Source organism: Lampetra fluviatilis, chromosome 21 (genome assembly GCF_964198595.1).
Source record: "Lampetra fluviatilis chromosome 21, kcLamFluv1.1, whole genome shotgun sequence".
Lineage (NCBI taxonomy): Eukaryota > Metazoa > Chordata > Hyperoartia > Petromyzontiformes > Petromyzontidae > Lampetra > Lampetra fluviatilis.
The window spans coordinates 12,088,620-12,116,472 of NC_136295.1; the positions used below are offsets into that span (position 1 = coordinate 12,088,620).

The window sequence follows — 27,853 nt, forward strand, 5'->3', positions numbered from 1 at the left end:
CAACACAGCCCGCTTGTCAATCCACCACGTACACACACACAGCCCGCTTGTCAATCCACCACGTACACACACACACAGCCCGCTTGTCAATCCACCACGTACACACACACACAGCCCGCTTGTCAATCCACCACGTACACACACACACAGCCCGCTTGTCAATCCACCACGTACACACACACACAGCCCGCTTGTCAATCCACCACGTACACACACACACAGCCCGCTTGTCAATCCACCACGTACACACACACACAGCCCGCTTGTCAATCCACCACGTACACACACACAGCCCGCTTGTCAATCCACCACGTACACACACACACAGCCCGCTTGTCAATCCACCACGTACACACACACACAGCCCGCTTGTCAATCCACCACGTACACACACACACAGCCCGCTTGTCAATCCACCACGTACACACACACACAGCCCGCTTGTCAATCCACCACGTACACACACACACAGCCCGCTTGTCAATCCACCACGTACACACACACACAGCCCGCTTGTCAATCCACCACGTACACACACACACAGCCCGCTTGTCAATCCACCACGTACACACACACAGCCCGCTTGTCAATCACCACGCACACACACACACACAGCCCGCTTGTCAATCCACCACGTACACACACACACAGCCCGCTTGTCAATCCACCACGTACACACACACACAGCCCGCTTGTCAATCCACCACGTACACACACACACAGCCCGCTTGTCAATCCACCACGTACACACACACAGCCCGCTTGTCAATCCACCACGTACACACACACACAGCCCGCTTGTCAATCCACCACGTACACACACACACAGCCCGCTTGTCAATCCACCACGTACACACACACAGCCCGCTTGTCAATCTACCACGCACACACACACACACACAGCCCGCTTGTCAATCCACCACGTACACACACACACAGCCCGCTTGTCAATCCACCACGTACACACACACACACACAGCCCGCTTGTCAATCCACCACGTACACACACACACAGCCCGCTTGTCAATCCACCACGTACACACACACAGCCCGCTTGTCAATCTACCACGTACACACACACACACACAGCCCGCTTGTCAATCCACCACGTACACACACACACAGCCCGCTTGTCAATCCACCACGTACACACACACACACACACAGCCCGCTTGTCAATCCACCACGTACACACACACACAGCTTGTCAATCCACCACGTACACACACACAGCCCGCTTGTCAATCCACCACGTACACACACACACACATAGCCCGCTTGTCAATCCACCACGTACACACACACAGCCCGCTTGTCAATCCACCACGTACACAAACACAGCCCGCTTGTCAATCCACCACGTACACACACACAGCCCGCTTGTAAATCCACCACGTACACACACACAGCCCGCTTGTCAATCCACCACGTACACACACACAGCCCGCTTGTCAATCCACCACGTACACACACACAGCCCGCTTGTCAATCCACCACGTACACACACACAGCCCGCTTGTCAATCCACCACGTACACACACACACACACAGCCCGCTTGTCAATCCACCACGTACACACAAACACACACAGCCCGCTTGTCAATCCACCACGTACACACACACACACAGCCCACTTGTCAATCCACCACGTACACACACACACACAGCCCGCTTGTCAATCCACCACGTACACACACACACACACACAGCCCGCTTGTCAATCCACCACGTACACACACACACACAGCCCACTTGTCAATCCACTGCTGGATGAGGGCCTCCCTCCCCCCGCGTTGCGTCAGAACGCGCGGGCGATATCTGACCATACTTCACCGCGCCGGTCAATGCGGCTTGGCCAAGGCGGGGGGGGGGGGGGAGTTGTCTGTGCTCCTCACTTCACTTGACGCTGGAGTGAAACTCGCCAAGTCCCGGGGCTCTCCGCAGTAAAAAAAAATAAAACACGGAATGCGGCTGCCATCGTCACGGCCCAGCGCTGTGCCCCCCTCGCCCGTGCCACTCTTCATTCGGTTCCCGGGAAAAAGAGGGGTGGGGGTCGAGGGGGATAGAGGGGGGGGGGGTGCGACCCGTGGCAGGAACGCGCGTCTCCTTTGCCGTGGCAGGGTTCCCAGTCGTGCCGTGGCACCGTGGGGCAAAGAGCACGGGGGGGGGGGGGCAGGAGCGGAGCGAGGCCCTCCCCACCAACTCTGCCACGGCCTCGCCGTGAACAACAACAGCAGGAGAAGCAGCAGCAGCAGAAGCAGCAGAAGCAGCAGCAGCATCAGCAGAAGCAGCAGCAGCAGCAGAAGCAGCAGCAGCAGCAAGCACCAACGCCTTCAGCCCTGCAGAGTTTTACACTCCTCCTCCCCCCCCCCCCCGCTTCATCCTGAACCACTTGGGGTACCGGTCACCGACGACTCACGCCGAAAGACACTCGGGGTCCGTGTTCTCAGCCGTGGCTCTGGCTGAGCGAGTCTGGGACCGTGCTCGGAGCCGGCTCTGGTAAAAGCACGGCTCGCTTGAGCCGGAGCCGTGACTGAGAATACGTGGCATGAGACTCGTGGGGAGAGCCACGGGCTCGCGCAGAGGGGAGTTGCGATTAAGCGAGGTTTTCTAAAAGCATAGCGTGTTGATGGTCTCGTCCCGTTCACCGTGAAGCAAAACACACAAAAGTGTGACGAGCGTAACGAACGCCGGCGAAATCCTCACGTATTTTCTCTGCCGCGCAAAGTTCACAAACGCGATAGATACCGGGACATGTTTCAAGGAATGCGAATCAAATTGTCTCTTTGCACAAACAGTAAATGACAAATGGGAGATTTTTTTTTAATAACATTTCAGATGCAGCGAACAGCTAATTCACTTGGATATTTCTGTGGTTGTGGCCGGCTGCCTCGGAGGTCAGAGGGCGACGGAGCCGGCACCGCCGGGAACCTGGGTTCGAATCCGGGTTCCAGCCGTTGCCTCCCGATGAAACCGGCTCCTCGATTGCAGCGAACCGATGCACTCAGCACCGGTCACGGTCGCCTAAACGGATCTCGGAAGTAGTTCTGCGACATCCGCTTTTGCGCGTTGTTCTTCAACAGGAAGGGGGGTTGCATCGCTGTCTGCGAGAGGTCCGAATAGAATCTTCGTCCCCACGATGCCGAAGTATTTAGTGAAATAAACCAACAGTAGATATATCAATGGAGACACGGCCAGTGCATTTTTTTGTGAATGAGCCAGAACAATGGGGGGTGGGCTGTCTTTGGCAGCAGTAACAACACCGTCGACAAATTTAAACGGAAATAAAAAGCTCCCTCGATGCTCACGGAAAACACGATGGGCGACGGCCGGGACGATCTCATCGTACTGGCGGCATCGTCGTCACAGACACCGGCGGTCACAGGCGTCGCTCGCACAGAGGCAACAACAGCGGCCACCGCAAGACGTCGGTCATCTAGACACCGATCTTACAGGCGTCAATCTCACCGCCGTCGACCGTACACGCGTCGGGCTTAGACACGTCGCTCCGAGAGACGACGTCTTGCACTTCCGTCTTGGCTCCATCGGTTTCGCAAACTTCATCGTCGGTCGGACCGTCGGCGCTTGGGGTCGCGGCGGCGGCGGCGGCGGTGACGTCGCCGTCAGCAGGGACGGTGGCGGCGGCGGCGCGTGTCGCCACCACCCGCAGGTACTCGGCGTGGTCGCAGAGGCCGCTCGTCACGCTCTTGCTCTCCTCAAACTTGGGCAGCACGACGGCGATGTAGCCCTCGCACGACGGCTGCCGGGGGGGACACGCGGGCGGTCGTCAGCCGTCGGTTCGGGTGATGGATGGTGGGGGTGGGGGGAGGTTAGGGTTCAAGGGAGTGGCACGAGGAGGAGGAGGAGGAGTGGGCAGGAGCAGCAGCAGCAACACGGGGAAGGATTAATTGGAGCCGTCAGCTTCGGCAAGATGCAGCTGCTGGCGTCACACATGGCAGGGAGCTTTGACCGGCGGCCCACGGGCCGCATCCGACCCCTAAAGGCCCCGGCAGTGGCCCTCCCGAGTGGCTCGCCGAGCTACGTGAAGAGCGACAGCTTGCCGCTCTTCTAATGTGCAACTGTGCAAGGGCAGGCTGTGCCGTCTGCTATCTCGCGGAGAAATCTGGGCAAAAATAATGGCACGTTACACCCCGCCCCCACCCCATTCATTCATTGCACAATGTTTACCAAAACCTCAACCGGCACGGGTTACAGACTTATCAGTAGAAGTCGTCTCTTCACCTACTGACACGCCCTTGTGCGGAGGGGCTTGCGTCTCACTATTCTGGACGCACATTTCAGGCGTTGCGCAATCGCGGGCATTATTATCACAAACTTCGTCATGGGCAGAGCTGAGTGGAAGGAAAGCCAGGATCACGGCTCACGAGAAGAGAGAGTGTTACATGGCCGCGGCTTGCAGAGTCCTTCATCCAGCAGTGGATTGAGCAAGGATTGCCGCCGACAACGACGGCGTAGCATTAGTGCACCTAGGCTGGCGCAAGCGCCGCGGCGACGTCACCGCCACTTACGTGGCGAGCGTCAGCCGGTGCCGTGGTAGTCGTAGTAATAAAATGACTGTCGTCATCGTTGTCATTTGGAGAGGTGGCCAAGAGCGCAATACCGCTGACTTCATTGGACTCCCCTTGCCCTGGCGCCGACAGCGGGCGCGGGGGGTAGCTGCCAGCCGAGCACGGGGGGTTGGTCGTACGCACGGGCTAGGAGCAGGCTAGAAGCGGGCTAGGAGCAGGCTAGGAGCAGGCTAGGAGCAGGCTAGGAGCAGGCTAGAAGCGGGCTAGGAGCAGGCTAGAAGTTGGCTAGAAGCGGGCTAGAAGCAAGCCAAGAGCAGGCTAGGAGTGGGCTAGAAGCGAGCTAGGAGCAGGCTAGAAGCGGGCTATGAGCGAGCTAAGAGCGGGCTAGGAGCAGGCTAGGAGCGGGCGAGGAACGCGCTAAGAGTGGGCTAGAAGCAGGCTAGGAGCGGGTTAGGAGCGGGCTAGTTGTGGGCAAGGAGCGAGGTAAGAACAGGCTAGGAGCGGGCTAGGAGCGGGCTAGGAGTGGTTTAGGAGCGGGCTAGGAGCGGGCTAGGAGCAGGCTAGGAGCAGGCTAGGAAGTGGGCGAGGAGCGGGCTAGGAGCGAGGTAAGAGCAGGCTAGGAGCGGGCTAGGAGCGGGCTAGGAGTGGTTTAGGAGCGGGCTAGGAGCGGGCTAGGAGCGGGCTAGGAGCGGGCGCACGCGCGACTTGGCGTTACATAATGAGGGTCAATCAGATGCAGCCGTCGTCATCTGCGCGCCTGTGTTGGGTGCGCGCTGTTGTGCAACGCGCAGATCCCGTTACCCGCTCGCTGGCTCGCTCGCAAACACAGCGGCAGCAGCAGAGCCGTACATGCGGCTCTGCTGCTGCTGCCGCTGCTGTTTCTGCTGCCTTTGCTGATACCACTGCTGCTGCCGCTGCTGTTTCTGCTGCCTTTGCTGATACCACTGCTGCTGCTGCCGCTGCTGTTTCTGCTGCCTTTGCCGATACCACTGCTGCTGCTGCCGCTGCTGTTTCCGCTGCCTTTGCCGATACCACTGCTGCTGCTGCCGCTGCTGTTTCTGCTGCCTTTGCCGATACCACTGCTGCTGTCGCTGCTGTTTCTGCTGCCTTTGCCGATATCACTGCTGCTGTCGCTGCTGTTTCTGCTGCCTTTGCTGATACCACTGCTGCTGTCGCTGCTGTTTCTGCTGCCTTTGGTGATACCACTGCTGCTGCCGCTGCTGTTTCTGCTGCCTTTGCTGATACCACTGCTGCTGTCGCTGCTGTTTCTGTTGCCTTTGCTGATACCACTGCTGCTGCCGCTGCTGTTTCCGCTGCTGCATTTATTGCTACTGCTGCGACTGCCACTCGTAATGCTGTCACTTTCGTTGCTTGCTAGCGGCGGTACCGCCGCTGCCGCCGCTTGCAACCGTTGTCCTGCACGACCGCTATTCGCCGCTGCCGGTGCGCGTTTTGCCAGGCCCCCCCGCTCCCCGCAAATGAGGTGGCACCTTGTCTCTGACGAGGTGCGGATTTGCGATGAGGTTCTCGTTCACTTCCACGAGTCGCCCGCGGATGCAGCTGCAGCGGGGGAGACAAAAGCGCATGCGGTGACGTCAGCCACCGCCGCCGCCGCCGCACAGCCCCGCGCTCGTTTTCCAAGAAAACGGATTTTCAACGAACAAACGCTTTCTCCACGGGAGCACCCGGGCCTCGCGCCCCCCATCAAACTTGGGCCAGGGGGGGGCGGGGGCGGAGTGGGATGCGGGTGGTGGGGGGGGGTAAGGGGTGCGTGTGGTGGGGGGGGGGGCGGCCGCGTGTCACCGAGCTGCGCTTACACAAGCGACGGGACGCACGGATGGGATGGGAACACGACCCGCGGGCCCGGCACACGCGGTTCCAGATGTGCCGCTAACCGTCGCCGAGCAAAAAAAACAAGTGAACTAACGTGACCCCTCGACCCCTGGACGCACGGCTCCCTCGCCGCCCCTGCCGTCCCCTGATGCAGCCGCAGCAGCGGCACAAGGGAGGGAGGAGGACTCAAGCGAAGCGAGAAGCCGGCACGCCACATGTTGACAGGCCTAACGATGGAGGCCGTAATTGTGCGTGCGCCTTCACTGCCCAGGTCAGGGTTAGGTCACGCAGAGGGCCGGGGTATGAGCTGGGGAATTGCTGCGCTGCTGCCCAGTGGCATGTGGCCGTTTGTTAGCCCGTGACCCCCACGACCTTGCACCTCTCTCTCTCTCTCTCTTTCGCTCCGGGTGGACGCGGTGACGGGAAGACGGGAAGACGGAGGCTTTTGCCGGGGAGAAGAAACGCGGTGGGTTGCGCACGCCCCGTGCTCCCATGCCCTCGTGCGCTCGTGCGCTTTGGATTCTTGGCGGAATACATTTTTTTTTTTATGCTTTCGTCTTAGGGTCCGGGCCAACTTGTAATTAAATGGGCAGGATTGAAAAGCTGCGACAATCGTGACGGAAAAGTAAATAAACGCCCCGAAACGCCGTACACGGAGGCGGTACCTGTAGATCGTGTACTGCTCCCCGTCCGTGCAGGTGATGCGGCACAGAGGAGAGAACTCGGTGAGAAACTGCCCGCCCTGCGGAACAAAAACAAACGGGGCCCGAGCGGTCGGATCGCCGCCGCTCTCCGGCGACGCGCCCTCCCGGCCTGTGCCGCGTGGGCAACGGCGTCCGTGACGTTTCGGACGTCGCGCCTAAACGGCACGCGGGACGACGACCCCCCCCCCCCCCCGAACCCACGAAGAGCGGGCGACAACTCAGAGCAAGGGGGCCGCGGCAAACGGAATGCGGCGGTGCAACTCGAAATGGGGTCGCGCCACCGAAACATCGACGAACGTTTGCTGTGTTTGGAAAGCAGAGCGCCGAGGTGGTGGGGGGGGGCTGCGGTTGTTGCGTGGTGCGGGCTGCAGCGGCGGTGCGGGGGGGGGAGGATGGGGGTGGGGGTGTGCGGGCTGCGGGGGCAGGGGGGGGCGATGGAGAACGGTGGGAGGGTGGGGCTTGCGTACCCGCTTGCTCTTCCCGGAGACGCGGTTGTCGAGGCGGCTGCACCCGGCGCTGATCTGGTAATCCACGGCGGCGACGTCGCGCCCCCCGCCCAGCACGGGATGCGACTCGGCCACGGTGATCACGCAAATCCTGGGCGACGCGCCGGAACCGCCCCGTTAAAAACCCCGCGGCGGCCCGCGCGACCACGCGTCTTTATGCGAGAGAGCGGGGGGGGGGGGGTGGGCTTTGTCCGCCGAAAGCCGTCTCCCCGCACGCCGCTCCCGCCGTGCACAAAGGGGAGCGGCCGCGCCTTTCAGCGGCAGCGCAGCGCGCGCCGATTGTGGGTCGATCACTCAACGTCGCCGGGGCTTTTGTGCCGCCGAGGCTCTGGGGCGAGCGTTGTCCGAGGGGATTGTGGGAGCCCGCGGCCTCTGTTTTGGCGATCGCCGCCAGCGATGCGCGCGAGCCGCCGTGAATGGAGCGAGGGTTTTTTTTTTTTTCCAGGTAATCTGACAAATTAAAGCAACGTCAGGGCGCAGGTCTCCCGCGGCACCCCGATTCCCCCAGTTAACCCGACGTGGGATGTGCCCCCCCCACCACCATCCCCCACCCAAACCCCCCCCTGTCACCGGATGGCTCAGGCCACGGCGAGAGGAATGGAGAGGCACATGGTGCCACCATCATTACCGCCACCGCCATCATCATCACTCTTCCATTGCTACGAACGCAGTCGCCGTTCCCATGAACTTCACTCAACGGTTCCTCCACCCGCGTTTAGGAGCCCATCCACCACCGGGCTGACTTCGCATTCTAACTTTACCCATGCCACGTTTGACTGCATTAAACCCGAATAAAGCTTAGAAAATTGATTGTGATGAAGGCTGCAGGCAGACTCGTTACATCCAAGTTACACAGACGGATTGTTTCGTCTCAACCACTACCACCACGATCACAACCACCATCACCGCACTGCAGGTCACCACCTCACTTCTCTTTCTGCTTCTTCCCTCGCTCTGCCGCACTTCGAAATTCGCCTCTTCTCCCAGGTTCTTACAACCTCCCTCGATCCGAAGAATCGTGGGAACTCGCGTTACACCCAACGCACTTCGGTCGCGTCGCGAGACCGCTCGGCACTTCGTGCCCCTGGTCCCGTGGCTCGGCAATCGTGATAAGAAAAAGTAAAAATAACACAACCCATCGTCGCACGATCGTTCACCATCGCAAAACGTGGCAGCACGCTGGCGCTCGGCCCGGCCGCTACGCACGAGGGCAAACAGCAACCGCCGTTTGAGCTACCGCTGCCACCAGGGCCCGGAGCGAGCGGCGTTTTGTTTGCCGATTTCCAAATTCTTTGGACGGAGGAGATAAGGAAGCGATAGCTCACGCCGCCCGCCGTTCTTGGAGCGCCGCGCTCTCCCGGCGCCCGCCGGTTCGGACCGGAACGCCGCAGAACCTACGCCAGGCTCGGCTCTCGGCAAACGTGCGCTTGATCGGCCCGTGCCGACACAGTGTGCCGCGGGTCGGGACGTGGGTCGCTACAACACGGACCGGTGACAGAGACGCGCTCACGGAGACGCGAGCGGAGGCAACGCGCAGGAGCCGGCTCGTCACGTTCGCTCACGCTTCCAAACTGTCGAGCACCAGCACCTGCCCACCCCCACAAACTTGTTAACACCCAGCCATCCACCTCCACCTGTCCACCACAGCCATCCACCTCCACCTCTCCACCACAGACATCCACCTCCATCTGTCCACCACAGACACCCACCTTCACCTGTCCACCACAGACACCCACCTCCACCTGTCCACCACAGACATCCACCTCCACCTGTCCACCACAGACACCCACCTCCACCTGTCCACCACAGACATCCACCTCCACCTGTCCACCACAGACACCCACCTTCACCTGTCCACCACAGACACCCACCTCCACCTGTCCACCACAGACATCCACCTCCACCTGTCCACCACAGACACCCACCTCCACCTGTCCACCACAGACATCCACCTCCACCTGTCCACCACAGACATCCACCTTCCCCTGTCCACCACAGACATCCACCTTCACCTGTCCACCACAGACATCCACCTTCACCTGTCCACCACAGACACCCACCTTCACCTGTCCACCACAGACACCCACCTCCACCTGTCCACCACAGACATCCACCTCCACCTGTCCACCAGACACCCACCTCCACCTGTCCACCACAGCCATCCACCTCCACCTGTCCACCACAGACATCCACCTCCACCTGTCCACCACAGACACCCACCTTCACCTGTCCACCACAGACACCCACCTCCACCTGTCCACCACAGACATCCACCTCCACCTGTCTACCACAGACACCCACCTCCACCTGTCCACCACAGACATCCACCTCCACCTGTCCACCACAGACATCCACCTTCCCCTGTCCACCACAGACATCCACCTTCACCTGTCCACCACAGACATCCACCTGTCCACCACAGATACCCACCTCCACCTGTCCACCACAGACATCCACCTTCATCTGTCCACCACAGCAATCCACCTCCACCTGTCCACCACAGACATCCACCTCCACCTGTCCACCACAGACATCCACCTCCACCTGTCCACCATAGACATCCACCTCCACCTGTCCACCACAGACATCCACCTTCACCTGTCCACCACAGACATCCACCTCCACCTGTCCACCACAGACATCCACCTTCCCCTGTCCACCACAGACACACACCTCCACCTGTCCACCACAGACATCCACCTTCCCCTGTCCACCACAGACACCCACCTCCACCTGTCCACCACAGACACCCACCTCCACCTGTCCACCACAGACATCCACCTTCCCCTGTCCACCCAGACATCCACCTCCACCTGTCCACCACAGACACCCACCTTCCCCTGTCCACCACAGACATCCACCTCCACCTGTCCACCACAGACACCCACCTTCCCCTGTCCACCACAGACATCCACCCCCGTTATCCACCCGCTCGCCCGCCTGCCATCCCTTCACCACCCCCATCGTCCGTCCTCCCCCTGCGCTCGTCGCCGGCTCGATGCGAGACGTCGGGCGGCCGAGGGGGGGTGCGGGGGGGGTGCGGGGCGGCGCGGGGGGGGGGGGCGCGGGTGGGGGGCAGGGGCCATCGTGAACGCACGCGACTGTTACGTAACCCCCCCGGCCGGCTTGTGTTACTCGTCGCCGGCGGGGGCCAGCGCGCCGAGGCAGCCTCGCCGCGGCTCAGCGGTCGCGAGATTTGGCAACGCGCAGAAGAGCACCGGGCGCAGGGAGCCCGGCAGGGATCTACTGCACAGGTCCCCAGAGTTGCACCGAGAGCCACAGCCCCCGCGGAAAACGCGGCGCGCTTGTCGCCATCGTCACCGCGTGCTGCCCTCGACAAGGAAAAGCAGACGGCACGTAGCCTCGCACAGGAACCCGTAGGCAAAGGAGCCTCGGCACGTACATAGAGACCCATATAAACAGACGTTCACATACGCATTTGCCAACAAACCTATAGGCTTGTCTTGAGACCGATGGGCTTACAGAGGAAAGCGGAGAAAAAGAAATGCATCGACAGATATTGAAACCCATATATTTATATATGAAGCAACAGGGAAACCAATAGGCTTACATACAGACCCCTACAGACCAATAGAGTTAGAGATACCGAGAGACTTGCATAGGGCCCTAATAACTTTTATGGAAATCTCTATAATTACATAGAAACTCATAGACATAAACGGGAATCCATACTTAGAGAACCGGCCCATAGTCTTACACAGAGACTACTAAACTTACACAGAAAGCCATCGGCTTGCATAAGACCCAGGTAACAGACGTAACCGCTCGCACACAATAGGTACGCTCTAACACTCAAGCGTGCGTTCTAACACCCATACGCGCATTCTAACACGCTGTGCCAGTTCACTGAATAACATTGTATTTACCCAGCATGCACTCTCCGTGTGTCTTTAAGCAATTTATTTTTTTAGTTTCTCCGTTTGTGGCGTTAGAACGCGAGCGCTCGGGTGTTAGAGCGACCCTTAATGTGTGTGTACATAGGTCCCTATGTAACTATAGAGGTTTCGACAGAAGTCTTTGGGGCCCTATATAAGCCTATGGGTATCTTTGAACTCGAGGAGGTCCGCCGTGTAATCCTGCAGAGTCAAGCAGTCTCTTTGCCAGGCTACGTAGGGGTCTCCAAGCCCGCGGATCGTCGAGTTGTACATTGCGAGTGCAGGTCACGTGACCAAATTTTAATTCGGTAAATTTCACAGTGCGCAGTGCACCACCTCGTGTTGCGGGGGGGGGGGGGCGACGACTCCAGAAGGCGACGTCATCGTCGTCGTCACAGAGGCATCGGTGGAGTCGCACGTCCACGAGCAGCGTTGCCACGCACAGCGGTCGCGCCGACACGAGTTTGTACCTCTGTCACTGGGAACGCGCCGAGTGAAGCGGGAAATTATCTGTGACGTGGAGGGTTTTTTTTTTTACCGTACAGCCGTTATTTGCCGTTAATTGGCCAAATAAAATTAATATAATTTGCCGATAGTTTTTTTTTTGCGTTTGCAGTCATTTGCTGCTGCTGCTGCTGTTGTTTATCATCGCGGGCGGCCAGTCCGGATTTGAACCCAGGCCTGCAGCGGCCGGTTGCCGTCTCTCGGCGCATTGTGGCACATTGTGGCACATTGTGACGCATCATCATCATCCCCCCCCTCCCCCACCGCCGCCCCGACCCCGCTGCCCTCCCCGCGCCACCGGGCCCAACTCTCGCAAAACGCCTCTTAAACGCGTCGTTGACGAGATAATTGAACGAGCATGTGCACACGCGTGCGTGCACACACGTGCGCTTACACACACACACGCGCTTGCACACACGCGCTTGCACACACACACACACGTGCACACACACACGTGCGCTTACACACACACGTGCGCACACACACGTGCGCTTACACACACACACGTGCGCTTGCACACACACACACGTGCGCGAGAGCGAGCACACATGCGCGTGCGGGCCTCCCGGCACGGCGGCGATCCCGCGGAACCCAGTAAAAATTCCTTCTCTTGTTCGGCGGTCCCCAGTGCGGGGGCCCGAGGAGCGCCGGACCCCCCCCAGCGCGACACTCAAGCGCGCCGCTGCCCTTCTTCTTTACAATGGCCGGCCCCACGGCGCACACAAAGTGGCCGGCGAGTCGGCAAGATTAACGGCAGGAACTGCTCCGCCGCAACGCTCTCCGCAAAGTGTCAACCCGGCACCCGTTAACGGCACAGAAGCCCTCGCTAAGTAAACACACGGCGTGTTGAGCCTGCGAGCCCCCCCCCTCCTCCTATCTTCCGCAACCCCCCCCACCCCCCACTTATGCGCCAATGCCCGATGCGCTACCACTCTCTTGCTGCTCTAAAACAATTAGTTTTTAATTTGACCAGGTAAGGGCCCATTGAGCAATGTAGCTCTTTCTCAGAAGCGACCTGGCCACAAATGATAGCTCAACAAAGTGGCTTATCATCATTACGCAGCAGCCAAATACTCTAACACGCGCTACGTTGATTCTAAAGGTGGTAAGGAAAAACTGGAGGACCCGGAGAAAAATCAACGCGACCACAGATAGAGAGAGACACCGCAGACTCCAAATATATAGCAGGTGCCAGGATCGGGATCAAACCTACGACCTCCTGCATACCAAGCGAGGTAGTTAACATCTCCTACCCACCATGGTGCTCTGGGGGGGACAAGGGGGGTGGCGGGGGAAAGGGGCAGCAGCTCCACCACCCGGCACAATATTTCGATGGCCTAGTTGTGGTTTCAGACAATCTTTGGAGATTTAAAGAAATAACAGGTAATTCATATTTTTATTCTTGACGCGTATTTAATTGGAAGTGCCCTAGGCTGCGATTGGCTGGTGCGCACAGGGGCGGGACGGTACAGGAGGGCGGCCACTCATCCAGCAGTGGTTCGGCCGCGGCACCCCGGCCGCTGACGATTTCATTCCAGATGCAACGAATACGATGTTATGCAAACCGCAATCCGCAGTGGCCAGTGCGTGGTGAAGTATGGTGAATAAAATCACGAGCGACTAGGCGTGGGGGATAGCCCTTCCTCGATTGGCAGACAAAACATATTTGGATATATATATATTTAATTATTTAACGGAACTCTAATGTATTATATACGCACACACGCAATTTAGTTTTCCGGAATGGTTTTCCACCGCCCTATGCCACAATCCCTCCACGGAACGTTCGGCCGGGTGAGCGCCAACGCTCGGCACCACGGTACCACCTGCTTGCCCCGCACGGACCTCACTCTACGCAACCAGCTGCTCCCCGCTCTGTTCGGTTTGTGCCACGTGTTGTTCAGCGTATAGCCAGCTGCTGCTGTTGCTGCTGTTGCTGCTGTTGTTGCTGTTACTATTGCTGCTGCCGCTCATGTTGCAGGTTCAGCATCAAGAACTGGCAAAAGCAACAGCAGCAGCAGCAGCAGCAATAATAGCAGAATACAGCAGCAATAATCACAGCAGCAGACAGCAGCGGCATCAGCAGACGGCAAGAACAACAGCAGGAATAGGAACAGCAGCCAGAACAACAGCAACAGGGTTTGGGGCGTACGAGTGAACGATGGCACACCACCAAGAACAAGACGATGTGATTGTTGCTCTCACCGCGAGCGTTCCTATCAATAATAACGGAGTGCAGGTTCAGCTCCAGGGGGTCAGGTGACGTGGAGCCAGCAGGGTCGAGCAACTGGGTTCGAATCCGGGATCTCGGACGTAGCCACATTATGGTGCGGTGATCTCACTGGTGACCGAGCAAAATAGCCCCATCACATTAAAAAATTTGAACAAATTCCAGCTGTGACAATTTTAATGTCTGGTTTGGCCCGCATGCGTTTAAAAGGCGAGGGCATAGACGACCGAAATCGTCACATCCGACGCATTACAGAGCAGTCCTCTTAGCACACAGTAGTGCACTGCTTGCTCGCAGAGTTCCAAATGCAAATTTAATTGTGCTGTTGACTCGTGCCACCGACACAATTTGGGAAAAAAAAGGCAACACGGTACTTTTACGACAAAACAAAACGGGAGCAGAAGTTGACACGTGGCAGATATCTGCCTTGCGAGAGTTCAACCTGGAAAATCATCACCATCAGCTGTGACCTCTCCACTGCTGGATGACTAACTCTGGTGTTTTAGCACTCGGGAGAGTGGTGGCATAGTGGTTAGCACACTGCGCTGAGTATTTCCCCCCCTAGGTAGCACGCTGGGTTTTCTCTGGGCACTGCGGATTGTTTTACCGTTCGTAAATATCTCTTCGCTAAAAAAAAGGCAGGTGGCCAAATGTATCGCGATACCGGAACCGTGATAAAAGGGCCAAGCCAAGACTCGGCGCGGTTTTCCTGGAGAGATGAAGACCCTAGTTCACATGGTGGCAAGATGTTAACTACCTCGCTTGGTGTACAGGTCGCGGGCTCAATGCCGACCCTGACGCCTGCTGTATATTTGCAGTTTGCGTGTCTCTCTCCCCTCTGGTTTTTCCCTACACATATACAATCGACGTGCGTTTCGAGCATTTGGCCGCTGTAAATTTCCACGCGAAAAGCCACATCGTCGGGCTATCATTTGTGAAGGGCAGGTCGCTTCTGAAAAACCAGCTGTGTAGCTGAGTGGGCTTTTACCTGGTAAAAAAATACAATTAGTAAATACAAAAAACATAGTTTAGTACTCGGATGGGAACGCCTGCTGGCAACCGCGCTCGCACTGCTACTGCCGCCACCTCGATCGGGAAGCCATCGCTCGATCGCCCTCCGCGGGGGACCAATCACAGCGGCGTGGCGGCGCGCTCACGACGTCCGCCCGGCCAAACGTGCGAAACCAAACGAACCGGGAAAAAAAAATTATCCGTATAAAATTCCAAACATGGCTCATAAACGTCACCTTGCGACACCCTATAACAGGAGGCAATAAATTTCGTTTGTGTGTGGGGATGTGTGGGGCTGGGGGGGGGGCAGTGTGGGGAGGTGCGGGAGAAGTGTGGGGGGGGGGTAGGAGGTGGTGCGTATTGCGATGTTAAGGACACAAAACGCACTTAGCCTTATGTTTCCTGCTGTAAACCGGGGCACTAAAGCTTTTATCGTGCGACAAGAACGCAAGGTCATGGGCAATCACACGGGTGTCCGTTATAAAACCCTTAAGGCGGCCGTTAAACTCCCAAACGCTTCTCTTTGTGCTTCGCCTTTGGAGGGAGCTGCCGCTTCCTACACGAGCTGCCGCTGCCCTTTGAAGTGCTGTTCACTTTGAACAATTTGTCCGGCATTCGCGCGGGGATGCAACATCTGTCCCCGCTCGTTCGCTCACTCGCTCACGCACACACGCACTCGCTCGTTTGCTCACTCACGCACTCGCTCACTCGCTCACTCGGGCACTCGCTCAGTCGCTCGTTTGCTCATTCGCTCACTCGCTCGTTTGCTCACTCACTCACTCGCTCGTTTGCTCACTCACGCACTCGCTCGTTTGCTCACTCACTCACTCGCTCGTTTGCTCACTCACTCGTTTGCTCACGCACACACTCGCTCGTTTGCTCACTCACTCACGCACACACGCGCTCGTTTGATCACTCACGCACACACGCGCTCGTTTGCTCACTCGCTCGTGCGCTCGTTTGCGCACTCCTGCGCGCTCGTTTGCGCACTCCTGCGCGCAATTGCTCACATAATCGCGGAAGCCCGTGGGCAAAATTCACCCTCAGCGCACTCGATCTCGGGAGCCGAGCAGGATTTGAGCTTGTTTAGGAACTGGATGGATGGGTCGTCTGTTTATGACTCTTTTATTGCTACTACGTGTGCAGTACTTGCCGTTTCACGCCAACCTCACTCATCGATTCCTCTCCACCCACTACTGAGGACCATATTCACTGTGGAGTCTCATCACTACTTTGTTGGACCACAACCACACTGCAGGTCAAAAAGATAGGTAGCAGCAGGTAGGAGGGAGAGTTTACAAGGGCCAGATGGCCGCAACTTTGTCACCGTTTGCTGTTCGCGAGCACCTATGAAGGCCGGCACGATATACGAGGGGGTGGGTGGCCAGCACCAGGCGCACGCGCACACACACTCCACACACACACACGTCAAAAATACAAAGATCCCCCATGTAGCCTTTAACAGTCTCTTGGGGTAAGTGGTGGTGGGGGTGCAGCTGAGACCACGCTCGATCACCTTTGTTTCCCCAGTGCTGATGTTCACACAGCACCAGGTGCCCATTTGAAGCCGAGAGTCAACTTTGTGTAGGAGGCCCGGGACCGGATCAGATATTCGTCACCGATGTTGGCTGCGAGCGGGAATCGAACTGGGTTCGCCGAGTTCATAGCGCAGTGCGCTGACCGCTACGCTCCCGCACTTCACACACTCACAATGCCGCATCATCGTCATCACCATCGTCGTCGTCGTCGTCATCGTAAATATCGTTGCGAACGCACGAATCTGCGGTCACTTCCCGTGTTGAATTTATGGACGGCAGAGACGTCACTGGCGACCTGGGGTTTTTGTCCACGAGAAGAAGCCAATCTCCTTCCTAAATTCACCGCTTTGCAAATTCCTGCTCTTTAAGAAAAAAAAACCGCATCCATTATTCGAGACGCACGAACCGATTCGCCTCGCGCTCCGCGAGCTCGAAACGAATCTACGCGGCGGAGTTAACGATGCGTCGTCGCAACCCCCCCAGGCAGGCGGCCGCATGCGTAGCACCAGCACTGGGAAACGCACGGACAGACGCAAGCACGGACGCACAGACGGACGCACGGACGCACGGACAGACGGACGGACCGAGGGCGCCGGTAGTGGCACCCAAATCTCGCTCCCTTAGCTGCAGTGCGAGTGGGGGCCCCGTGTTTACACGAGCTGTCATGGGGGGCCTTTCAGCAAGTGCAGCGCCGACCCCTTGGGGCACCGGGGGGGCACCGGGGGGGCACCGGGGGGGCACCGGGGGGGCACCGGGGAGCACCGCGGGGCGACGCGGGCCACCGTGGGTGACTTGGTGGGGGCGCTGGGTTCGGGGTCAGCGATCGCCGAGACCAGGGAGAGCCGGGCAAGTCCTGCCCGTCCGTGGACACTTGGCTCGAGATGACTACGCGCGCGCGCACGCACGCACACACGCACGCACGCACGCACGCACGCACGCACGCACGCAGCGACAACAACAACAATAATAATACAAGTTATGTAACGATGTCAAACGGCGCGCACGTTGACGGTGAGGTCGCGATCAGGGAGGAGCGGGGCCAGGCCCGGCGGTGCCTCGAGCACTGCGCGGGGCAGACGAGATGAGCGAACGAAGCCTTCAACCGCCGATTCAAAGACGGGGATGGATTGGACGCTGCGAAAGTGCAGCGGGGATGGAATTCCAGATGACTGGGGGACGGCTACGGAGCGACGAGCATGCAAACACGCACGGACGTTCATGACAAACACGAGTTCAAGCCCGCACACACGTACACACGTGTGAATATTGTCATTCACTCATCCAAACATGCATTCCTACATGCGGACTTTCAGGATACACAAGCTAAGCACGCGTAATTTAGACAATATGGACATTCATGACAAACGCCCGATTTGATACACACACACACACACACGAGATACGTACGCACGTTATGAACCCCCACGACCTGGGATCGTGCGAATGAGCCGATCTCATCGCTCCATCTCCGCAGCGGTGGAATTCTCACTACGTAATCTGTCTTATTGCTGCCAGCATCTTCCCTATCATCCCTTTATAGCCGTCATCCAGCAGCGGAGAGATCACACCACCCGAACCACCCCATTCACCACAACCCCTCCCCATCCACCACGACCATCCCTAACCACCACGTACCACCCCCCCCACCAACAACCACCCCAACCTCCCCAATCACCCAACCATCCAACCACCAAACTCCCCTCCACCAACACAACCCTTCAACCACCATCTCCCCCCCCCCTCCCACAATACGACCAGAGATTAAATAAAAACACAATGCTCAGGCGCCCACGCACACAATGGCGGCGCTGTATTATCAAACTCCGCCGCTCTGGTGAGCGTTAGCAGACAGAGGTCGCCCCGACTGGCTCAGAGGTCAGAGATCCGAGCTGTCACGGCCGAGGCCCTGGGTTCGAATCCTGGCAGGCGGATGCGATTGAACCGGGTTTGAGTGCGCCGCGAGTTGACAATCTCAGTCCGGTCACCGATGACCGTGCAACAAAAAGAAAAAATCAACGCATTCACATTTCGTTCTGCGCTTCATTTGGCTCTCTTCCATCTCTGAACGTCACGCCACAAATGTTCCTCTCGCACGCAGAGCGGGTGGGGAAAGTGCTGCCCTCTTACGGAGGTCGCTCGAGAAGCAGAGGGGGAGCAGAGAGGGAAGATGATGGTGAGCGAGAGGGGGGGGGGCAGAGTAGGGATCAGAACGGGGGAGTCGAACCACGGGAGGAGGAGAGTCACTGGAAGGGGTTCAGGGTGACGGCCCGGGTGGGAGCCGGGCGGCAGAGGGAGAGCGTGTCCCTCCCCACCCACCAACCTCTCCACCCAACCAACTCCCCACCAACCTACCCCCCAACCTCCCCACCTCCCCACCCACCCACCCACCTCCCCACCCACCCACCCACCTCCCCACCCACCCACCCACCTCCCCACCCACCCACCCACCCACCTCCCCACCCACCCACCCACCTCCCCACCCACCCACCCACCTCCCCACCCACCCACCCACCTCCCCACCCACCCACCCACCTCCCCACCCACCCACCCACCTCCCAACCCACCCACCCACCTCCCCACCCACCCACCCACCCACATCCCCACCCACCCACCCATTCACCCACCTCCCCACCCACCCACCTCCCCACCCACCTCCCCACCCACCCACCCACCAACCTCCCCACCCCCCCAACCCACCTCCCTACCCACCCACCAACCTCCCCACCCACCCACCCACCAACCTCCCCACCCACCCACCCACCAACCTCCCCACCCACCCACCCACCCCCCCACCCACCCCCCCACCCACCCACCCCCCCACCCACCCCCCCACCCACCCACCCCCCCACCCACCCACCAACCTCCCCACCCACCCACCCACCAACCTCCCCACCCCCCCAACCCACCTCCCCACCCACCCACCCACCAACCTCCCCACCCACCCACCCTCCCACCCCCCCACCCACCCACCCCCCCCACCCACTCACCCACCCACCCACCAACCTCCCCACCCACCAACCTCCCCACCCACCCACCCCCCCACCCACCCACCCCCCCACCCACCCACCCCCCCACCCACCCACCCACCTCCCCACCCACCCACCCACCCACCTCCCCACCCACCTCCCCACCCACCCACCTCCCCACCCACCCACCCACCTCCCCACCCACCCACCCACCCACCTCCCCACCCACCCACCCACCTCCCCACCCACCCACCCACCTCCCCACCCACCCACCACCCACCCACCACCGTGCTGCCCGGGCCCCTGTCAAAGACGCGGCGGAGGCCGTGCTGACGAGCCAAAAGGCGGGCGACCTCTCGGGCGGCCGCTCTCACAGAGGTCACGGGGTGGGTGGGGGGGGGATGGACGGGGCAGTCATCGGCAGCCTGCAGCTGCAGAGGGCGTGGGGTGGCGGGTGGGCGGGGGGGGACGGAGAGACCGCGGCAATGATGGGGTTGAGCGGGCGATGGGGTTGAGCCGGCGATGGGGTTGAGCGGGCGAGGGGTTTGGGGGAGCGGTTGGTGCGGCGGGGGGGGGGGCTCCGGGCCCACGCTCGTCAACTCGCACTCCCCAGCTCCACAAACAGCTGAGGCAGCATTTTGACATCCTACAGGTGTCGAATTAAACCCCCAGCTGCACGGGTTTATTTGGGAAAAATGTGTCCTTTGTGGGAATGTTGCCCGTCACCTGCTGCGGCTCCGAATACAAACCCCCCCCCCCCCCCGCGGCCCCCCCTTGACAGCCGTAAGTTTAAATAAACCCAACGCACGCATTTTTTCGTTCAGGGACCCCTTGCGGCCTGGGCGATGTCATCGCCTCGCTGAAAAAGTTTATGTTAGGAAAAATAATAATAATGATGATGATCGACGTTCGCAAGCAGCGCTCGCTGGACAAAACACCACTTAATTAAGCTGTTTGTGTTTTGGGACGGTGGTGAAACAAAGGCGGAAATGAGGACCCCCCCATGCGTCGTTCAAGGGGGTTCTCATTAATGCAACGGGGTCCCCCGCTGCATCGCACACGGAAACAAAGGCTCTTTAACGAGCCTGCAGATTTTCTGGGCCATCTCTGTGCGTGCGCTAAGTGTGTGCGTGTGTGCCGTTTTTTTTTTACCCAAATAAAAACCTGCCAAAACAAAGAACCCCTCTCCCCACCCTCCTCCTCCTCCATCCTCCACCCTTGCTCCCCACGCAACCCCTCCGCTGAAAAGCCGCTGCTGCTTTGGCTGCTGCTGCTGCGTATAATCCAGCCCTGACAAGTCCAGGGGACTCAGCACAGGAATGTTAACAAGATATAAGCGAGAGTGAAAGCTTTGCAAACAGTGTAACCCGAATCAATATAAATAGCGCAGCGTGCCTGCAACAACGCGCGCTCTCTACCCCCCCCCTCTCCCCGTCACTGTGGCGGCACCACCCAGCCCCTCGCAGTCCGGCCCAGGTGTCCGCTTACCTGCTCCGTGACCCCCTGCTTACGTTACCTGCAGCCGCCCGACTTTTTTTTTTTAAACCCGAGTAGCCTCAGCGTCACGCGCGACCTTAAATAGATCGCGACGGAAATAGACGCGCACACGCGCGCTCCGTCGACGCGTTTCGGCGATGGCGCGCGATCGTGTTGGCGCCGTTGAGCTAAAAAAGAAACCGACATGCTTTTGGGGGGGGGGGGTGAGGGCAAGATAGCAGAATAAATATTTGCGTAACGATTAGCCGTGGTGCTTATCTAACGGCAAGGTGGCGTGATGAGGAAGCACGCAGGTGTGAAGTGTTGACCGCCAACACAACCACACAATCACTGTCCCTTGGCGCTAACCTGGGCATTAGAGATTGTAACCCCCCCACTCCGCCCAAAAAAATATTTGCTCTCGTAGGCACGAATATTCATTCCCACCCCGCCCCTTAAGAACCAATTCTCAGGAGGTACAAACATTTGAAAGGGCAACACCGCTCCACCGGAATATTCCCAAATACTCGTACCGCTTCACGAACGTTTGTTCACGGTGAGCGCAAGTGGTCACGGTGGACGGAGTAACTTGCCGACGGTTCCACGCGCATGCAAACTTGCGCGCACACACACAGGCATGGTATGCATGCACGCATGGGCTCTCGGATGCACGCACGCACACACGCACGCGCGGCGGTCACAGCAAGTGGGCTCAGGCAGCTGTCCCGACACCAGAGTTGATCAACTCCAGCGTCCCAAACTATCAGGTGCATGCATTGTGCAGTGGCCCGAACTAGCGCAATTCCACGCTGTAATGGCCCGTCGCAGCGCAGGTTGCGACACTTTTCGAGCGCCCCTGAACTGTTGAATTCCCTCCCATCGTCTCTTTTTCCAACTTCCTGTAGCGACCCAAACGCTCACTCACTCTCGTAACATCCACCACTCGCTCACAACTGTGAACAGGAGATGAGTGCCACGTTAAGCAACATTGGCCGCTCGGTGTTTTGGGCCTTTGGAGTTGCGCTCCGAAAAAGATTGCGATGGGGAGGGGGTGGGAGGGGTGGGGTGGCATGAGCCTGGAATGGAGAAACGCCGGTCAATCACGCGGTGCCTTTCAGCTGCAGCGAACGCAGAGCGCGGAACGTGGGGGGGGTGAAAATCTGCAGGTGACACGCTTCGCACGTTTCACGCCTCGTAACCGCGCCAGCAGCAGCAGTAGGGCCAGCAGAAGCAGCAGCAGCAGTAGGGCCAGCAGCAGCAGCAGCCAAACATCTGCATCGCAGAAAAGGACCTTCAACAGAGCCAAGACCAACAGTCACCCAGGGCCAGAGGGGTTGGAGCTCGAGATTTATATATTTTTGCCATTTCCCCCCACTCGCAATTATATTCCGGCCGAAGAGCGTGTAATGGAAAAACTGGATAAGCCACAAAAGGTCATTGTCCAGGGAGCAGGGCTGGCACCTGAGAACCCGGACTCACAGTTTCGGACCCTACTGGCTGCAGCTGTCGTCTGCCGTTGTTAAAACGCCAATTGCCACGTACCGATTATGAGAGCGTAAAATTGCTGAATGTTGTTCGCTTTCGACCTCGTAGTGCGGTAAAAGGGGCTTTAAAAAAGTGGCAGCTTAAATCGGTTCGGTTGCCAAGCAATCACGGACAGCCAAAACCCGGATTTGAACTCAGGTCCCAGTGGTGCTGGTTCAGTCCCTTAGCATGGCCCACATGAGGCCCCTCCAAACCACGATCCGCCCGCCCCCCCTCTAACCCGAGCCACCTGGCCACCACAGCAGTTTGGTGATTTTTAATGGCTCGTCTGCTCGTTTACCCTTCAGCTGAATGTTAATTAATTGTGAATGACGATCGGCGCAAATTGCTCCGCGTCATTTCCATCAATCAGGCTCCGGCCACTTTTCCCATCGGACGGGGCCCGGGCACCCGCGAGGGTCGTGCGCGATGGCGCTCGTGGGTTATTACCGGAATGAACCAAACGAGGGTTAACGAGTCGATTCGTTAATTGGCGACGAGCGGGCTCGCGTGAACGGCGTGCCGCGTGGGCGGGTGGTGCACCGCTTGCCTGTTGGAGTGCTGCAGGACGCAGTGGTCTTCGCAAGCCTTGCCTTTCATATCTGCACGCACAGCACAAACGCACACACGCAGCACGGAGCACGCACGCAGCACGGAGTACGCAGCACACCGCACGCAGCACACCGCACGCAGCACACCGTTAATTAGTTTTGTCATTCGACACCGACCGCAGCAATGTTAGTCCTGACAAGGCGGCGAGGACACGACGACACGACAGCACGGGGCGTCGAGCGCAGCAGCCCTCGGACGGCGTTCGCAGGGCGGGGGGGGGGGGGTGCGGTGGGGGGGGGGCAGCGGGCAAAAAAAAATCAATCAATCATTTAAAATAAAATACTCTCACCCTCGGAACGTAAACATTTGCACGGGCTCTTTATATTCTTTTAAAAAGGTCTCACAATTAGTACTTTGCCGATGTTGGAAAGGTCAAAAAGTCAGTATGTACAATGTCATTAAACAGGGCACTGGCAACTGCAGGGCTGTAAAGCCAAGCCACTGGCCATAAACCAGCAACTGTAGCCCTTAATTAAAACCAAACAGAAATAATAATGGGAATGGGCTTCGGCTTTCAACATCAATTTTGGATTTACTGTAGATGTGCGAGCCTCGGTCAAGCAGATTGCGCCGAAGAATTTCTCCTGGCGCCAGCGCCCGCCGGAGCCTTAATCAGCATTTTGTGGCGGCCGAGGAGCGAGCGTGGATGGAGGAAGCGGCGACGGCGTCGGTGCCCACCCGCCCGCCTGCCCGCCCGCTCCGAGAGAGGAGGCCTGCCTCTCTCTCCGGCAGGAATGCTAACAACAGTAAATCCTCGGGCCAGGGGTCTCTACTCGCGGCCATAAAAAATGTCAACAGTGACCTGCGAAGCTGCACCGTCCCGACCCCTCGTTAAATGACTTTATTCAACCTCGGGGGCCCCCCCAAGCCATCGGCCGCTCCTTCCTGTGCCTCCATTTCCCCGGGACCTGCTCGACAATAATGGAGTTTAACTGCCACCGCCGCCACGGACTGCCGATGCCACCGTCACAACCGCAAACGGTGGTCGCCACCTTGCCGAAGCCGCCATCCCATCGTCACCGCCTGCCGATATGACCACCACCGCTCCCTCCACCACCAACACCAGAGGCACACGGATAATGGGAGGGTGGAAGACGAGCTATGATTTCTGTAAATAAGGGAGCATTTAGGGCGCCCGGTGTCTCCCGCGGGGGTTTCTGAGCGAACTCGTCCGAGTCGCTGCAAGAATACTGCCGGGGGGCAGGACGGCACCTGTAGGACCCCTCCTCCCCCCCATCCACTGGGAAGAGGGAGTGCTCTCGCTCATAACATCTGGCAACAGGGCAGCGTTTGTTTAACAGGCCTGTCTATGCTGATGAGACCCAGAAGGTGGAAAAGCAGCCCAGAGTTTGCTTGTTTAGGCAAAGCCTGCGGGGATAACATTGGTCTGCAAGGTCAATGAGCTGCATGACCTTTCAAAACACAAACGTGGAGCAAAAATGTTTAAAAGTGCACAAAGAAGCGCGGAGAAGGGCATTCGGGGAACGACACCGAGAGAGGAACACGTGCATCAGAGGGCATATGCCAGTTAGCAGCATCATATTGACCGTTGTGGACATTGTGACGATGTCCAGTGGTACTAATGATGGCGGAGTAGCAGCCAAAGTAGTGAACACGCATGAGGATACGTAGATTGGGGAGACGCAGCAATGCAAACCAGCTCGTGTGTTCAATGCAGGACCGTGACAAACCGTCACGGCTAGGGAAGGCCTTTATCCAACCGTTGATAGATCATGGCCAGGGTCTGTCTGGATCGAATCTAGGACCTCCTGCATACAAAGCGAAGTAGTTAACATCTCGCTACCGCAGCACCACAGTACCTAAAGAAAATCCCATGCAACTCTGCACAGATAGATTCAAGAACCGCCACTTGCTCTACAGACTCGCAGATCGGTGGGTTTGAGAGTTTTACAAATTTGGCGAATGCGGTTCACAAACTCAGTGCCCTACCTTATTACAGACCAAGTCAGACCTTATTGGTCCACCCCGTGCCCTTATAAATCTCAACGTTCATCCCACAAAGTCCCATCAGAAGGGAGAAACACAAAGACAAAAATTATGTTACTAAACAAAAACTGTTTTATGTATTAATTTTGATCATTAGTGTCAATGATGCTACTTATCATGCTACTACCGTCTGTGATCTTGCATGCTGCTGCTTGCTTGATATGCGGATGCACAACACTCGCATACCTGTCAACAGAGGTGTGGACTCGAGTCATGTGACTTGGACTCGAGTCAGACTCGAGTCATGAATTTGATGACTTGCGACTCGACTTGGACTTGCATAACAATGACTTTGTCCCACCTATGAGATGTGGACTCGAGTCATGTGACTTGGACTCGAGTCAGACTCGAGTCATGAATTTGATGACTTGCGACTCGACTTGGACTTGCATAACAATGACTTTGTCCCACCTCTCCCTGTCAACCCCTTATCAGTGCCGACCTTATTACAGACCAATTCAGACCTTATGGGTCACCCCGTGCCCCGATAAATCTCAACGTTCATCCTATAAAGTCTAATCACAAGGCACAAACACAAATAGACAAACTAAATTATGTGCCCGTATTGAAACGGCTGTACTCCGTATGAACCTGGAAACTCCCTGTACAAGAGCACGGGTTAAACCGTGTGGGTTTGGCAGCTTATGCGTTTACTCTGAGCGTTTGGCTTCACGTGGGGAAGAAACCTGAGAACCCGACCCCACCATGCACACGAAGCGTGGATTCGTGAAATCCATCATCGCTGTACCGCCAACTCCGTCACCCCCTAAACCCAATCCTACAAACGCGTGGAATTCCACGGCAGACTCCCGTCAGAAATATCTGAACCCCTAGGCTCAATCCCGCTGAGCTTCCCAGATCCGATGGAGATCGCCTCCAAGCAAGATGATTGGGCTCCCATAATGTGCATGCATCATGTGCGTTGATTACCACCTAAATGATGCAGTACGTCTACTACGCCTCTGGTTAAGGAACGAAACAGGTGGACTTCTGCACAAATCTGCCTCATTAAGCCAGTTGTAATTACCGGCGAAACGTCGTACTCAGATTGGCTTGGCTTTGCAACACACTGGTGTTGTTGCTCTACGAGTGACGAACTGGCCACGTTCTGTTTAGGTGACACGAAACCTTACTAATTGGCGGTGTCGGGTGGTGGTGGGTTTAACGACACATTCATTTTTTTACACGATCTAACACCCAAAGAAAAAAAAACCCCTGTATTATGGAAGGTGATCATGTTTGCAGCGGGTTTAAAAAAAATTAATCACATGCCAGCGTATTATTAAATAAATACAATTACAATTCCTTATAAGGGAAACAAATACCAATGAATAGCAATTGAATGATTACCCTGATGCTGCTCTATTTAAGACCGGGAGCAACAGGAGAGCTTCACCATTCTTGCCCGTTGAAGCTGATTGTAATTACCAGCGAAACGTCGTACTACTCAAATTTTAAAATGCTGTTGATTCTCTCTGTAACATACCGGTGGGCTAAAGAAGTGAATTATTTTGTCCTTTGAAAAAAAAAAACGTGACACTTTTTTACTGTTTGGCCGTGTCGGGTGGTGGAGGGTTACGACACATTTATAAATAACGCGATCTGACCCAAAAAACCTATATTATGAATATTGATCGCGAAAGCCTACTACGTGTTAAATTCACATGTCAGCAGTTCATCCCGAACGACAACCACACGATCAAATCCTCCCTGCAAGCCGATCAGGGGGTTCCCGCTTGACCATACTTCACCAGCCCCGGCTCGCTCGGCTCGCGGCCACCCCAGCGACGTTTCACGCCCAGCACCGCCCGCAGGCCACGACACCGAGAATCCCGCGGCGCGGCTTCGGAGAGCCCCGCGGCCGCCGCCACGTGCGCCCCACGTGCGCGCCGTGGGGGGGGGGGAGGTGGTTGCTGCGTGGAGCCCGCGATGGTCACGGGCTGACAGGGCGGAGTGGCAGGCTACAAGGGGGGTGTGTGGGCAGCGAGGAGTAGGCCCGAGAGGACGGGATATCGCATTCGTGCGGCAAGGAGGCCGCGGTAGATGGCGGCGGCGGCCGGGGTTGGGGGTGGGGAGGCCTTCATCCAGCAGTGGATTGACCACGGCCCGTTTTGACCCGCGCACAGCGGCGGCTGCGTCGCGGTAAACAAACGCACGTGGGCCGGTCGGGCGGGCGGGACATCGCCAACCCACACCCCCTGCACAAGCCTCTCAAGGCCCGGCTCTCCCCCCCCCCCCGCCAAAGAGAGGATGTGGGGGGGGTACCTGTCTTGTAATAGCGGGTGAAGTATCGCTCCAGCACGGTGGGGGGCCGTGACGACCCCAGATCTCTCGCGTCCCGGTTGGCGTCCCCGGCCCGGCTCTCCATTGTCGCCCTTCACGAATCCCCCCGCCGCACCCCTCCCCCCACCTCCTGCAGCCCCCCCCTCCACCGCCGCGACGGGCGCTCGCCCATTGGTCGTAGCGGCGAGGAGGCCGGCGGCCAATGGGAAGGCGGCGCGAGGAGCAAGCGCGCGC

The 27,853-nt window shown here is 57.9% G+C and overlaps 1 protein-coding gene across 1 annotated transcript; it reads right to left on the reverse strand.

The window, feature by feature from the left end:
* Positions 1–2,807: 2,807 nt before the first annotated feature.
* Positions 2,808–27,730, reverse strand: ABITRAM (actin binding transcription modulator). Its single transcript, XM_078865774.1, has 6 exons — positions 27,602–27,730; positions 23,268–23,319; positions 7,534–7,663; positions 7,028–7,104; positions 6,020–6,089; positions 2,808–3,760 (listed from the first exon to the last, which is right to left on the reverse strand). The coding sequence occupies exons 1-6, from the start codon at positions 27,702–27,704 to the stop codon at positions 3,437–3,439; spliced, it is 756 nt and encodes a 251-aa protein (XP_078721900.1). The 5' UTR covers positions 27,705–27,730; the 3' UTR covers positions 2,808–3,436.
* Between the last annotated feature and the right edge of the window lie 123 nt (positions 27,731–27,853).

What these genes read in the sequence shown, in the direction of transcription:
- ABITRAM (XM_078865774.1), bottom strand. Translation starts at nt 27,704, where the DNA reads ATGGAGAGCCGGGCCGGGGACGCCAACCGGGACGCGAGAGATCTGGGG. An exon ending in CACCCGCTATTACAAGACAG is followed by an intron (nt 23,320 to 27,601) that starts GTACCCCCCCCA and finishes CTGTGCGTGCAG; the next exon opens with ATATGAAAGGCAAGGCTTGC. An exon ending in GTCCTGCAGCACTCCAACAG is followed by an intron (nt 7,664 to 23,267) that starts GCAAGCGGTGCA and finishes CGCGTCGCCCAG; the next exon opens with GATTTGCGTGATCACCGTGG.